This window comes from Oncorhynchus mykiss, chromosome 7 (assembly GCF_057628025.1).
Source record: "Oncorhynchus mykiss isolate SJ-2025 chromosome 7, ASM5762802v1, whole genome shotgun sequence".
NCBI lineage: Eukaryota > Metazoa > Chordata > Actinopteri > Salmoniformes > Salmonidae > Oncorhynchus > Oncorhynchus mykiss.
Genome location: NC_143028.1, coordinates 73,409,183 through 73,425,701, shown reverse-complemented (window position 1 = coordinate 73,425,701; position 16,519 = coordinate 73,409,183). Strand labels below are relative to the sequence as shown.

The window sequence follows — 16,519 nt, the reverse complement described above, 5'->3', positions numbered from 1 at the left end:
GAATTAGAGAGAGCATACTTAAATTCACACAGGACACTGGATAGGACAGGAGAAGTACTCCAGATATAACAAACTGAACCTTGCCCCCCTACACATAAACTACTGCAGCATAAATACTGGAGGCTGAGACAGGAGGGGTCAGGAGACACTGTGGCCCCATCCGATGACACCCCCGGACAGGGCCAAACAGGAAGGATATAACCCCACCCACTTTGCCAAAGCACAGCCCCCACACCACTAGAGGGATATCTTCAACCACCAACTTACAATCCTGAGACAAGGCCGAGTATAGCCCACAAAGATCTCCGCCACGGCACAACCCAAGGGGGGGCGCCAACCCAGACAGGAAGATCACATCAGTGACTCAACCCACTCAAGTGACGCACCCCTCCTAGGGACGGTATGAAAGAGCCCTAGTAAGCCAGTGACTCAGCCCCTGTAATAGGGTTAGAGGCAGAGAATCCCAGTGGAAAGAGGGGAACTGGCCAGGCAGAGACAGCAAATAACTTCCAGATACGGTTGATTAGAATAACTTCCAGATAGTGTTGATTAGAATAACTTCCAGATAGTGTTGTTTAGAATAACTTCCAGATACGGTTGATTAGAATAACTTCCAGATACGGTTGATTTAGAATAACTTCCAGATAGTGTTGATTATAATAACTTCCAGATAGTGTTGATTATAATAACTTCCAGATACGGTTGATTAGAATAACTTCCAGATCGTGTTGATTATATTAACTTCCAGATAGTGTTGATTAGAATAACTTGCAGATACGGTTGATTAGAATCAAATCAAATTTATTTCTATAGCCCTTCGTACACCAGCTGATATGTCAAAGTACTGCACAGAAACCCAGCCTAAAACCCCAAAGAGCAAGCAATGCAGGTGTAGAAGCACGGTGGCTAGGAAAAACTACCTAGAAAGGCCAAAACCTAGGAAGAAACCTAGAGAGGAACCAGGCTATGTGGGGTGGCCAGTCCTCTTCTGGCTGTGCCGGGTGGAGATTATAACAGAACATGGCCAAGATGTTCAAATGTTCATAAATGACCAGCATGGTCAAATAATAATAATCACAGGCAGAACAGTTGAAACTGGAGCAGCAGCACAGCCAGGTGGACTGGGGACAGCAAGGAGTCATCATGTCAGATAGTGTTGATTAGAATTTCTTCCAGATATTTGACAGACTTCTTCCTCTGACTTCCTTTCTCATATTTGTGTGCAGTTTTTTAGATTGTGCCAGTTCCTTACAACAAATGTAGTACATTTACATTTGAGTCATTTAGCACAGCGGTTCCCAAACTGTGGGCCACACCCCCTAAGGGTGCGAGGGGTTGGCAAGGGGGGCGTAGGTACCCCCCCTAAATTAAACTTTTTAATGGAACTCAGTCCACCATTAAATTTACTCTTGAAAGTTGTAATAGTAGAATGCACAAGCTGCCATTTATAAATTAGGTAGTGCATCATCAGTTCCTCTTGTCATCTCAGTCATTACATACTATAGAGGGCTATTTATAACGTGTCAGAAGTGTCCACATCAACTAGTCCATGTCAGCTTCTGTTTTTTTTTGTTGCCCATTGATATTGCTGTCATTTTTTTTGTCACACAAATATCACATGAATACACATTAGACATGGCAAAATGTATAGGACTGCAAGAACATTTGCATTTAAACTACACTATTTTCTTTGGACCCAATGACAATGTGTAGAATTGTAGGAAATACGCTTTAAACCTGCAACATTCTCTCCACCAACAAGAGCGGTGTGAATAGTTTGAGTAATGAACAGTGCTTGTGCCCATAGAAATAGGCGTGGTGCGCGTTCACAGGGGGGCCGTGGGATGTTCCCTAATGCGGGGGCCCCAAGTGAAATTGTTTTGGAACCCTTGATTTAGCAGACGCTCCTATCCAGAGCGACTTACAATGAATGCTTTTATTTTTAGATAGCAAGGTGAGACAAGGACATTTTCCCGCGGTATATCCTGATCTCCTATTCATTCAGCTGCCTCATTTTGATGTCCTTCAGTAGGCTGGCTTGCCCTGAGGCCAAAGCGACACCATTGGTCTTCGTTAGTGCGCTGACCCCTATTTGGCAGGGCAGTTCCATATCTATGTACCCGTCTGTGTGTGTTTTTCTGTGTGTGTCAGTATGTGCGTGTGTTTTTCTGTGTGTCTGTATGTGTGTGTGTGCATGCCTGTATGACTTTGTTTGTCTATACACTCGTTGCTGAGGAAGCAGGCAGCATTTACAGTATTGGAGAGTTGACCAAAGGTGCATGACAGATTTGATTATTGTAGCCACAAGGCATTGGCATGTCCCAAATGGCACCCTATTCCCTACATCGTGCACTACTTTTGACTAGGGCCCTATGGACCCTGGTCAAATGTAGTGCACTATGTATGGAACAGGGTACCATTTAGGACGAAGACCCTGTTTCCATCTAGAGTAGGAGGTGACATTATGAGTCCTGTTTATAGACATATTGTTTTCTTCCAAGTGCCAACACTATTGTTGTGATAAATAGCTCCTTTTTCTTCCTGATGGGGGAAGGCTTACTGCAGGCCTAGGTTGAATCCCAAATGGCACCCTAATCCCTATTTAATGCACTACTTTTGACCAGGCCCCATAGGGGTGTAGTGCACTACATAGGGAACATGGTTCCATTTGGAATGTGTCCCTACTCTTTTGTTTGGTTGGAAGGGAAATTTAGCTGGCAATGGCATGTTGACATTGCTGATGGTTATGATTGCTAAGCATTAAGTGAAGCCCTGGCTTTGACCTTTTGTTTGAAGTCCACAGCTTAGCCACGGAATCACTTTGATGAGGACATACTGACGGATGGACTGACACATTGGGCCTGAAGGGGGAGAACGAGCATGATCTGTGAAAAAAAATCACATTTGAGCTGCGTTGTTGCCACGTGTGCCTACTCACAACATAATACAATGACCTCCAAAAGTATTGGGACAGTGACATTTTTGTTGTGGTTTCAGATCTGTACTCAATCACTTTGGATTTGAAATAATACAATGAATATGAGGTTAACGTGCAGACTGTCAGCTTTAATTTGAAGGTATTTTCATCCGTATCGGGTGAACCGTTTAGAAATTTCAGCACTTTTTTAAAATAGTCCCCCCATTTTAGGGTACCAACAGTATTATTACAAATTCACTTGTGTATTAAAGCAGTCAAAAGCAGTGGTGTAAAGTACTTAAGTAGTACTTTAAGGGTATTTTTACTTAAGTCGTTTTTTTGGTATCTGTACTTTACTATTTACAGTGCCTTGCAAAAGTATTTGGCCCCTTTGAACTTTGCAACCTTTTGCCACATTTCAGGCTTCAAACATAAAAATATAAAACTGTATTTTTTTGTGAGAGACACACCAAGCGACCTACAGCTGTAATCGCAGCAAAAGGTGGCGCTACAAAGTATTAACTTAAGGGGGCTGAATAATTTTGCACGCCCAATTTTTCAGTTTTTGATTTGTTAAAAAAGTTTGAAATATCCAATAAATATCGTTCCACTTCATGATTGTGTCCCACTTGTTGTTGATTCTTCACAAAAAAATACAGTTTTATATCTTTATGTTTGAAGCCTGAAATGTGGCAAAAGGTCGCAAAGTTCAAGGGGGCCGAATACTTTCGCAAGGCACTGTATATTTTTTGACAACTTTTGCTTGTACTTCACTACATTTCAAAAGAAAATAATGCACTTTTTACTCCATACATTTTCTCTGACACCCAAAAGTATTCGTTAAGTTTTGAATGCTTAGCAGGACAGGAAAATTGTCAAATTCATGCCCCTATCAAGAGAACATCCCTGCTCATCCCTACTGCCTCTGATCTGGCGGACTCACACATGCGTCATTTGTAAATTATGTCTGAGTGTTGGAGTGTGACCCTGGCTATCTGTAAATAAAAAAAACAAGAAAATGGTGCCGTCTGGATTGCTTAATATAAGGATTTTGATAATTAAGTATATTTAAAACCAAATATTTTTAGACTTTTACTGAAGTATTATTTTACTGGGTGACTTTCACTTTGACTTGAGTCATTTTCTAGAAAGGTATCTTTCCTTTTACTCAAGTACAGTGGCTTGCGAAAGTATTTTCCTATTTTGTAGCCTTACAACCTGGAATGAAAATAGTTTTTTTGGGGGGGGTTGTATCATTTGATCTACACAACATGCCTACCACTTTGAAGATACAAAATATTTTTTATTGTGAAACAAACAAACAAAAAAAAAACAGAACTTGAGGGTGCATAACTATTCACCCCCTCCCCCCCAAGTCAATACTTCGTAGAGCCCCCTTTTGCAGTAATTACAGCAAACTTTAAGTCATACCACAGATTCTCAATTGGATGGAGCTCTGGGCTTTGACTAGGTCATTCGAAGACAATTAAATGCTTCCCCTTAAATCACTCAAGTGTTGCTTTAGCAGTATGCTTAGGGTCATTGTCCTGCTGGAAAGTGAATCTCCATCCCAGTCTCAAATCTCTGGAAGACAAACAGGTTTCCCTCAAGAATTTCCCTGTATTTATCTCCATCCATCATTCCTTCAAATCTGACCAGTTTCCCAGTCCCTGCCGATGAAAAACATCCCTGTGGGGATGGTGTTCTTTGGGTTATTTTTTAAATTTATTTTTAATTTAACCTTTATTTAACTAGGCAAGTCAGTTAAGAACACATTCTTATTTACAATGACGGCCTAGGAACAGTGGGTTAACTGCCTTGTTCAGTGGCAGAACAACATATTTTTACCTTGTCGGCTCTGCGATTCAATCCAGCAACCTTTCGGATACTGGCCCAACTCTCTAACCTGTCGCCCCGGGGTGATGAGAGGATTTGCGCCAGACATAGCGTTTTCCTTGATGTCCAAAAACCTCAATTTTAGTCTCATCTGACCAGAGTACCTTCTTCCATAGGTTTGGGGAGTCTCCCACATGCCTTTTGGCGAACACCAACGTGTTTGCTTATTTTTTCTTCAAGCAATGGCTTTTTTTTGGCCACTCGTCCGTAAAGCCTAGCTCTGTGGAGTGTACGGCTTAAAGTGGTTCTATGGACAGATACTCCTATCTCCGCTGTAGAGCTTTGCAGCTCCTTCAGGGTTATCTTTGGTCTCTTTGTTGCCTCTCTGATTAATGCCCTCCTTGTCTGGTCCGTGAGTTTTAGTGGGCGGCCCTCTCTTGGCAGGTTTGTTGTGGTGTCATATTCTTTCAATTTGTTTTATAATGGTGGTCTTTGAAATGTTCAAAGTTTTGGATATTTTTTATAACCCAACCCCGATCTGTACTTCTCCACAACTTTGTCCCTTACCTGTTTGGAGAGCTCCTTGGTCTTTATGGTGCTTGGTGGTGCTGCTTGCTTAGCGGTGTTGCAGACTCTGGGGCCTTTCAGAACATGTGTATATATACTGAGATCATGTGACTGATAACGTGACACTTAGATTGCACACCGGTGGACTTTATTTAACTAATTATGTGACTTCTGAAGGTAATTGGTGGCACCAGATCTTATTTAGGGGCTTCATAGCAAAGAGGGTGAATACATATGCAGGCACCTCTTTTCCGATTATTTTTTAGAATTTCTTTAAACAAGTAATTTTTTTCATTTCACATCACCAATTTGGACTATTTTGTGTATGTCCGTTTCATGAAATCCAAATAAAAATCCATTTCAATTACAAGCAATGCATCAAAATAGGTAAAACGCCAAGGGGGATGAATACTTTTGCAAGGCACTGTAGGATGCCCTACTATATATTTATGGACGAAGTGTGTGTGAGAGAAATAGAGGGAGAGGTGTGTATGATTGTGTATGCATGACTGTATGTGTGCATGACATTTGTGTGGGTGTTTATTCGCAAACAGTACGTGTGTGATCGGAGAGCAAATATCGACTTTGATGGTAGAAAACCCTTTCCATTCTACTGAACACATTGTAGCCACAAGACTCTCTAAAGATGTTTGGATGTGTTTGGATGAAGCATCACTGTTGATCCTTGTCTTCAGCATCTGCTCTAATATTCTTGAAAGACTTGATTGCAGTAAGTTGTCTCAAATTGATCAAAGACAGTAAGCAATAGAGAGACAGTCAGACAATGTAAAGGCAGGCGTCACATATCTCCACATATTGGAGAGCTTTCTACTGTCTTTTTACCGACTGGGCTATTGAAGTTTATTTTATTATCACTGAAATATTGATGCCCCCAAAAAGAGTCGATTTTCTCTGTGTGCATTTATTTGACTTGGGGACTATTCCAAATGAAAAGAAAGAGGGGGCTATGTTTTGCATTATTCCCCTGTTTTACGACAAATACCTAATGAAAGCCCCCGCGAGGGCGATCGAGTCCTGTATTTAATTAAGCCTTTATAAAATATTAACGCGGGAGACAGGGGCGTTTTCTCCCTCAATTCCCGCCTGTTTTGCGAGATGGGTCCTACAGGCTATGGAGCTCGAGTCCTGCATTCTAATTTCATATTGAAAGGGAGTAGCAGTTCAGATGTGCAGTAAAGCCACAGGATGCATAGGGGGCTGCTAGAATGTCTTTTAATCACTAGAAGAAGTCACGGCAGATTTATAAGGGCTCTTTAAGTTCATTTGTCGGCCCTAACCGTGTTCATGTTCATACCGCAACTTTAACAACCTTTAGAAATGACTTCTAATTTGAGGGGCCCCTATTCTGTGAAGGGCACACCATGTGGGGATTGTGTAAATCACCAATAGCACTGCAGTGTCTTTTGTCATGGTACTGTTGATGACAACCCTAGAGGGAGGCGAGGGCTTCTCCTCTTTCCTCTCTCACCGGCTGTGAAATAGGAACTTTGCTTCTTGATGACTAGAGAGAAAATCTGACATAAAAGAAAGAGCAAAGCCTTGACAGTTCTGTAAAGGGCATCCTATAAAGTGCTGCAAATGTATATAATAAACATGTTGTGATTGGCAGGTTCAAGGCTGGTTTTTTTATATGACATTTTGACAATGGTGTAAAGTACTTCAGTAAAAATACTTGAAAGTACTACTTAAGTTGTTATTTTGGGTATCTGTACTTTATTTTACTATTTATATTGTTGCCAACTTTTACTTCACTACATTACTAAATAAAATAGTGTACTTTTTACTCCATAGATTTTCCCTGACACCCAAAAGTACTCATTACATTTTGAATGCTTTGCAGGACAGGAAAATTGCCTTATTCAAGCACTTATCAAGAGAACATCCCTGGTCATCCCTACTACCTCTGCTCTGGCAGACTCACTAAACACATGCTTTGTTTGTTAATTATGTCTGACTGTTGGAGCGTGCTCCTGGCTTTCTGCACAAAATACAACAAGACAATTATGCTCTGGTTTGCTTATATAAGGAATTTCAAATTATTTGTACTTTTACTTTTAGTTTTGATACTTAAGTATATTTAAAACCAAATACTGTCAGACTTTTACTCAAGTACTATTTTACTGGTGACTTTCTTTTTTACATGAGTAATTATCTAATAAGGTATCTTTACTTTTACTCAAGTATGACAACTGGGTACTTTTCATCCACTACATTTCGAACATATGTTATTTTGGAGTAGGGAATTCTATACGTACAGGTTTGTTTATTGGCTGTATCTTTGAAGAGAAAGTGAAGAATAATTCTACATTTTATCTGATGCTGTGAAATCTGAGTACTGCATTCACAGTAGTGTCAACTGTCAGTCAATGAAATCAATGCATTATATAAATATTTTTTAATTAACGACGTATACCTTCTAAAAGCATGAACTCTCAGCTTGACTTTAATTGTCTTAATTGACAGATCCACACGGATTCGGACGAGGGCGAGGGGAACATCAAGTACACCATCTCTGGGGAAGGAGCGGGCACTATCTTCATCATCGACGAGCTGACAGGCGACATCCACGCCACCGAGCGATTGGACCGCGAGGAGCAGAGCTACTACACCCTCAGAGCTCAGGCCCGGGACCGACTCACCAACCACCTTCTGGAATCCGAGTCAGAGTTCGTCATCAAGGTCCAGGATATCAACGACAGTGAACCCAAGTTCCTGGAAGGGCCATATATTGGGAGTGTGGCGGAGCTTTCACAAATGGGTAAGAGGATAACCAGGGAGGAGTGTCTGTATGTGGGTCTTGACACAAACCTGTTCGCCTGGCATCTACTACCATACCCCTTTCAAAGGCACTTACACCTTTCATCTTGCAAATTCACCCTCTGAATAGCAGACGTACACAATCCATGTCTTTAACCTGTCTCCTCCCCTTCATCTTCACTGATTTGAAGTGGATTTAACAAGTTACATCAATAAGGGATTGTAGCTTTCACCTTGTCGGTCTATGTCATGGAAAGAGCACTGTTCTTAATGTTTTATATATTCAGTGTACATTTGAAGAGATGTGTATATGGTGCGATTTTTACCCAGGTCAGATTTGGACAATGCTACCCAACCCAGTCCCAATATAATGATCACCAGAGGGTTTGATAGTTTGTGAGGAAGTGGGAGACGTTGTTTATGCCTGTGTGTGATTGTTTTCAATGTACAGCAGCACATTGTTTTGCGTGTATGTGTGAGAGGGAGTCTTCTTGTGAGAAGGGGATACTAGGATAAATGTAATGGATCTCACTGTCCTTCGCCTCTGATTGGAATTCATTCCTGCTACCGCAGCACGTTTTGGCCCTTTTCTGTCGGCAATGCTTATTGAAACAGGAGAAAGAGTAGAGAGAGAACAGAAGAGAGAGAGAGAGAGGGAGAGAAAAAATATATAGAGTGAGAGGGGGGGGGGGGGGTAGTTAATGTTCAAACCCTCCTCCCCCTCCTCCTTGTTACCCCACCTTTCAGTCAAATTACACATTAAGTGAGTGTGCACTTCATGTTTTATACATACAGTAAAGTGTCAAGGCTAATGAGAACTGCAGTGCTTGGTCAAGCATTTCCCTCCGTTTTGTTTTCTGGTCATATTTCCTCTTCCTGTAGAACAACAGCTAATAGCGTTGATCTGGCACCACTGTGATAAGGTCAAAGTCACCGCGGTTCATGGTTGAGAGGCTGAGGGTTTGGGTGACAATTACTGAAGCAGACCTCAACCCAAACACAGCCTTTTGGAGGCCCTCATCGAAATGTTGTTGCACTTTTACAGCTAATTTCCTTCTTATGCCATGTTAAAATGATATCTCAGTGAGAGTGACTAACAAAATCAATGGGGCCCCCTGGAGGTCAGGGCCCCTGGGCACGTGCCCGGTCGGTAAATTGACCATGATTACTACAAGTTTACATAGCTGGCTATGCTAACTTACCAATCTAATAAATGTTAGCTAACAATAACTAATTGAGTGAGTGTCAGTGACTGACATTAGAGAAAACTGCTGATGCACAATCACATTTTGAAATTGCACCTTGTGTATTCTACTATTCTAACTATCAACCGTGAGTTGAAACCCCGACTAAGTTCCTAAAAACAAAACCGTCCGGCGGCCCTAATCGACCGCTTATACCTGGGGCCGGCCCTGCGCAGGGCACTTAGGGCCTCTGCGTAAGCCTACTTGATGGTGTTCATACTAGAATATTATGTAGGCTAAAGTATACATAAATATCTTCACCTACTGTACTGTATGACTTAGTAATAGTAGTAGCAGTCCTTAATGGATCAACTTGCATTGTTTATGGAAAATGTGAACTATATGAAAAATTGTGAAATAATGTTGAAGTCAATTTCTATTCATTAGAATGGAAGTGTCAATGGAAGTCATTCTGGAAGTCATTCTGTACATGTCCCATACATTAAACTGCCACCATATCACCAAGCATTAACATTTGACTGATTGATTTGCAAAAATCATAATTTATTTCTGGTGTCGTTGTACTGTAACCACTCTACCCAGAGACCATAACTTCTCTATCAGAGATGGTAACCACTCTACCCAGAGACCGTAACTTCTCTATCAGAGACGGTAACCTCTCTCTATCAAAGACGGTAACCACTCTACCCAGAGACCATAACTTCTCTATCAGAGACGGTAACCACTCTCTACCCAGAGACCATAACTTCTCTATCAGAGACGGTAACCACTCTACCCAGAGACCGTAACTTCTCTATCAGAGACGGTAACCACTCTCTATCTACAGTGTACAGTCACTAAGCAGTTAAGCTCTTACATCGGCGGGCCCCGGTGGCAATGAATTAGTAAAACCAAAAGTCACCCAATAAAATACTACAGGAATAAAACTATTTGGTTTTAAATATACTTAAGTGTCAAAAGTAAATGTAATTGCTAAAATATACTTAAGTATCAAAAGTAAAAGCATAAATAATGAATAATGGAAAATGACCTATAATTTATAAAATTACTTCTATTAAGCAAACCAGACAGACAATTTTCTTGTTTTTAGAATTTACGGATAGCCATGGTCACACTCCAACACTTAGACATAATTTACAAATGAAGAATGTATGTTTAGTGAGTCCGCCAGATCAAAGACAGTATGGATTGCCAGGATTGTTCTCTTCATAAGAATGTGAATTGGACCAATTCTTTCTTGCTAAGCATTGAAAATGTAACAAGTACTTTTGGGGGTCAGGGAAAATGTACCAAGTAAAAAGTACATTATTTTCTTTAGGAATGCAGTGAAGTACAAGTAAAAGTTGTCAAAAATATAAATAGTGAAGTACAGATACTCCCAAAAACTACTTAAGTAGTATTTAAAAGTATTTTTACTTAAGTACTTTTCACCACTGCTAGAATTCACCTTTTTTCTAAGAGTGTAGGTAGGGAATAGGGTGCCATTTGGGACACATTATTAGCCAGTAGCATGCACATGGGACCCATCTTTAGCCAGTAACATGCACACAGGACCCATCTTCAGACAGTAGCATGCACACAGGACCCATCTTCATGCAGTAGCATGCACACGGGACCCATCTTCAGGCAATAGCAAGCACACAGGACCCATATTCAGCCAGTAGCAAGCACACGGGACCCATCTTCAGCCAGTAGCATGCACACGGGACCCATATTCAGGCAGTAGCATGCACACGGGACCCATCTTCAGGCAGTAGCATGCACACAGGACCCATCTTCAGGCAGTAGCAAGCACACGGGACCCATCTTCAGCCAGTAGCATGCACACGGGACACATCTTCAGGCAGTAGCATGCACACAGGACCCATCTTCAGGCAGTAGCATGCACACGGGACCCATCTTTAGGCAGTAGCATGCACACGGGACCCATCTTCAGGCAATAGCATGCACACGGGTCCCATCTTCAGGCAGTAGCATGCCCACGGGACACATCTTCACCCAGTTACATGCACATGGGACACATCTTCAGGCAGTAGCATGCACACGGGACACATCTTCACCCAGTTACATGCACATGGGACACTTCTTCACCCAGTAGCTTGCACATGCTCGCTGTGTTGTTTTATGGCCTTGGTGGAAAGCTGTTGTGTAATAAGAAGAAAAAGAAGAAAGTAACGCGGCATATTCATTTTCACTTAACGCTGCTGTCATGTTCTTCCTAACATGGCCCTACCATAGCTCATGGCCCTAACAAGAGAGAGCCTGGGAACCAACATTTTTTTGTTTACATATCATTCAAGTCTGCTTCTTGTTTCAGATCGGTTAACGGCAAGGAGGAGAGGAGAATTAACTAGGCCTGTCAGGCCGAAGATTAATTCAGAGGGATCATTCGCCGTTGTCCTGCGAAAACATGGTCTAGCTAATGAAATCTGAGTCTTAAATCAAATTTGCGTTGCGACGGCGATTGAATTTTGCACTGAGCCGTGTGAATGTCTTCATGTTCAGACCATTGGTTGAACAGGGAGAGAGTCAGGCTGCTGTACAGGCTGTTTCACCTCTGTATTAAGGGTCCTGTGAGGATAGTGGAACGTGTTCTATGTGGTTAGCTGTTGCAGGAAATGTAGTACAGCTTATACTCTCAAACTCATCTTACTCAGACTTTACCAGAGATATACTTGATGTTTCAATTCCACCAGGATTCTACCTAATGTAGATCCATGCTAAGGGATCAAAAAGTGATCAAATTGATGAATATTGTCAGAATAATAGAGTTAGCATTAGCATATTTTTGTGACTGCTACTCTCTTTGCCCATCTATGGTATGTTCATGGTTCTGTAGTGTCTTCTTATGTAATGTTGTTGCCCTATTATGCACACATGTATCTGCTACTGGGCAAAAGCAGCAGCTAGCAGAGAAAATTGTGGCTAGCTGCGGGGTCGGCCAGTTCGTTCAATGATAATGCGAGGAGCCAGTGCTAATGGTAGCCTGAGAGAGCCCTCCACACGATGAAGGCTTCTATCTATGCCTTTTTGATTAATGTCTGTTCAATTGAAAAACAACAGGACATCATCTCTGTTTATGTGTCTTTTTTATTTTCTAAATAAAATGGCCCTGGCATTATGGTAAGTTATGCGGCCGTGTTAAAAGCTAATGTTACCTACCACTGTCCATTTGCAAGCCCTGGTCAGCCGTCCATTTAAAGTCCAAAAGCCATAGTTACTTTTCGCATAGCTCTAATTTGGCTCTGACAAAAACAGTGATTATATGTCAAGATGGACATTTCTGAAAGAGGAGATTTTATTCACATAGTCCACACAGAAGTTGGTAAAGGTAAACAAACTACCATAGGTCTACTAGCTCGGTGTTGAGGAGGTGGTTTAGGCATGAGGGTGCTGAGGTAGATAAGTGCTCACAGCGTGGCTGCTAGGCATTGCTTATGCGACTGAAAGGAGAATGGTTTATCTTTCCAAGTGGTATGCTCAAGATGGAAAAACACACTTTACTGAAAAAGATAATGTATTATATTTGATGTGCACATACTGTACTGGTGTGTGCAGGGTAGTGTGTATATCTCTGTTTGTACATGTTTATGGAGAAAGGTTGTATACAGCAGTGACTCGACCAGTGTGAAAACAGTTCTGAAAAAAATGGCACTTGAAAAATCATAATGGCACTTTGCGTCGCCTATGGCTTTTCACTACAACACACAATTTACTTTCTGGAGATATGTGTTTGCGACATGGATTTTTCAACTTTTTAACAAATACCAGTCTTTTAGTTTTTTTGCTGACAATTTGAAAATAACATATTGAGAAGGGCTTGAATTGGATCCAACTCTGCCTTTTGTTAGCTCTATAGAAAGAGAAGCCATTAATATTTGAATGGGATCCATCTCCTCGCTCTTTCAGACTATGGCATCCAAAGTAGGGGTTTAAATATTTAGCTTTAGTTTATACACCATGCCTAGAGTTTCAAAAACTTACGCTACATGAAAAAGTAATGTCAAACTTGTTCTGTACATTTTCTCAATGATCCACAGCACTATTGGGAATTGTATTTCTTACATTTTGTTTGTCAGGAACAAACAATGATGCCAAATTTTTCTGGACTTTAAACAAAATTGCAGTTTGTGTCTTTAAAGGCCCAATGCAGCTATGTTTATATCAATATCAAATTCTTTCTTGGTAACAATGTACCTTACTGTAATAAATAGTTTTCTAGCAAAAAAAAATATTTATCAAACGAGAATTTTGCCAGGACTGTCGGAGTGGCAAGGGGAAAACAGGAAATTAGCTGTTATTGGCAGAAAGGTTTGATACTCTCTTTGTTATTGGTCTATTAACCAATAACCATTATTTGAACCAAGGTCTGGTATAGAAAACAGAAAATTGCTCAAATTGTTGAAATTTGTGGGTATGCTTTTAAGACACAGTGCATTCGGAAATTATTCAGAATCCTTGATTTTTTCCCCAAATGTTGTTAAGTTACAGCCTTTTTCTAAAATGTATGAAATAGTTTTTTTCCCTCCTCAATCTACACACAATACCCCATAATGACATAGCAATTACATAAGTTTTCAGACCTTTTACTTAGCACTTTCTTGAAGCACCTTTGGCAGCGATTAGAGCCTCAAGTCTACACCTGTATTTGGGAAGTTCCTATTCTTCTCTGCAGATCCTCTCAAGCTCTGTCAGGTTGGATGACGAGCATCGCTGCACAGCTATTTTCAGGTCTCTCAAGAGATGTTCGATCGGGTTCAAGTCCGGGCTCTGGCTGGGCCACTCAAGGACATTCAGAGACTTGTCCAGAAGCCACTCCTGTGTCGTCTTGGCTGAGTGCTTAGGTTAATTTTCCTGTTGGAAGGTGAATCATTACCACAGTCTCAGGTCCTGAGCGCTCTGGAGGAGGTTTTCACCAATGATCTCTATGTACTTTGCTCCGTTCATCTTTCCATCAAGCCTTATTCCCAGTCCCTGCCACAGAAAAACATCCCCACGATGATGCTGCCACCACCATGCTTCACCGTAGGGATGGGGCTAGGTTTCCTCCAGACGTGATGCTTGGCATTCAGGCCAAAGAGTTCCATCTTGGTTTCATCAGGACAGAGAATCTTGTTTCTCATGGTCTGAGAGGACTTTAGGTGCCTTTTGTCAAAGTCCAAGCAGGCTGTCTTGTGCCTTTTACTGAGGAGTGGCTTCCAAATCAAATGAAATGAAATCAAATTGTTTTTGTCACATGCGCCGAATACAACAGCTGTTAAGCTGTTAAGAAGCCTTTTGGTCCTAGACTTGGCGGTCCGGTACAGCTTGCCGTGCAGTAGCAGAAAGAACAGCCTATGGCTTGGGTAGCTGGAGTCTTTGACAATTTTTACGACCTGCCTCTGACAACACCTGGTATAGAGGTCCTGGTTGGCAGGAAGCTTGGCCCCAGTGATGTACTGGGCCGTATGCACTACCCTCTGTAGTGCCCTGAGCAGTTGCCATACCAGGCAGTGATGCAACCATCTGGCCATTCTTCCATAAAGGCCTGATTGGTGGAGTGCTGCAGAGATGGTTGTCCTTCTGGAAGTTTCTCCAATCTCCACAGAGGAACTCCGGAGCTCTGTCAGCGTGACCATCGGTTTCTTGGTCATCTTCTTGACCAAGGCCCTTCTCCCCCATTGCTCAGTTTGGCCGGGCGGCCAGCTCTAGGAAGAGTCTTGGTAGTTCCAAACTTCTGCATTTAAGAATGATGGAGGGAGGCCGCTGTGTTCTTGGGGACCTTCAATGCTACTGATATTTTTTGGTACCCTTACCTAGATCTGTGCTGACACAATTCGGTCTCGGATCTCTACGGACTATTCCTTCATCCTCATGACTTGGTTTTTGCTCTGACATGTAAACGCTGTAAACTCTCTGGTGGACTCCAATTAAGATGTAGAAACATCTCAAGGATGATCAATTGAAAGATCATCCGTTCATAGCAAAGGGTCTGAATACTTATGTAAATAAGGTATTTCTGTTTTTTCTTTTTAATAAATTTGCAAAAAAAATCTTCACCTGTTTTTGCTTTGTCATTATGGGCTATTGTGTGTAGATTGATGAGGGGATAAAAACAATTTAATGCATTTTTGAATAAGGCTGTAACGTAACAAAATGTGGAAAAAGTCAAGGGGTCTGGATATTTTTGGAATGCAGTGTATTTGCACACGAGTTACACTCACGGTGACCGCAAAGTGGTCCTTTGTAGCTCAGTTGGAAGAGCATGGCGTAGGTTCGATTCCCATACTTAAAAATGCATGCGCGCATGACTGTAAATTGCTTTGGGGAAAAAAGCGTCTGCTAAATGGCATTTATTATTATTATAATATTATTTATTTATATAAATGGTCAACACAGTCTCATACTGGAGCATCAGTGGGTGAACATTGTGTGAACGTTTTCGCTGCTTTAATCCTGTGATTGATGTGGTTCCCTTCAAAGGGGACCCTGGCCAGGAAAGAGAAGCTATGACATGAGATTCGTTTCACAGCCTTCACAGCCCTACCTGATGCCTCCTGTGTTGATTGGCAGGGCACAGCACAGGGTTTAGGGTAGAGCACAGATCCCATATTGGAGACTAAAGTAAGCATATGGCCTATATAACCTTTCTATGCTGTGGAGAGCTGTAGATTGCGGAGGTTACCGTCATGACAGTGACAGCCTATCCAGGCTAAGTGCAGGTGAAACGCGAAATGAGAGAGATCACAGTGAAGAGGAATGGGATGGGCCGACCTCGTGCTTCGATCAATATGGCCCACATCCAAGTCTATTTGTTTGCCTAGGAACATCCAGTGTTACAGACTCAACCCCTACGTCGTAACTCATTGATTTTGACGTGTCTGAAGTCACCGAGCATGAATTGACATGGAAGTGGGGAAGTCTGATGTGTCACCTGGGAGCGCTGGATGGACAAAGGCAGAACAGGCATATCCACTTTCAAGGGACATTTTTCATGCCTTGAGTGACATGACCTAGACATTTTAGTCGTGCAGTCTTTTGGACGTACCACATTGCTCCTATGTAAGGATATTAAACTAAAGCACCAAGACCCTTTTTCATCCTAAGAACCGTCTTTTGGAAGAATGGGCTCTTTGATTCTTTGGAAGGCAAGAATGTTTCTTTGGAAGGCGGGAAGAGTTCTACATAGAACACATCTGAATCTGAATAAGCTTTTTATTGTATTTTTTTCTGTCTT

The 16,519-nt window shown here is 41.7% G+C and overlaps 1 protein-coding gene across 5 annotated transcripts in view; it reads left to right on the top strand.

The window, feature by feature from the left end:
- Positions 1–16,519, top strand: part of cdh22 (cadherin 22) — a 252,061-nt gene that overhangs the window by 112,255 nt on the left and 123,287 nt on the right. For all 5 annotated transcript variants that reach the window (XM_090242334.1, XM_090242335.1, XM_036984156.2 and 2 more), the window contains one exon: positions 7,805–8,099. In XM_090242334.1, coding sequence (XP_090098460.1) covers positions 7,805–8,099 — 295 coding nt within the window. The remainder of the gene's footprint in view (positions 1–7,804; positions 8,100–16,519) is intronic.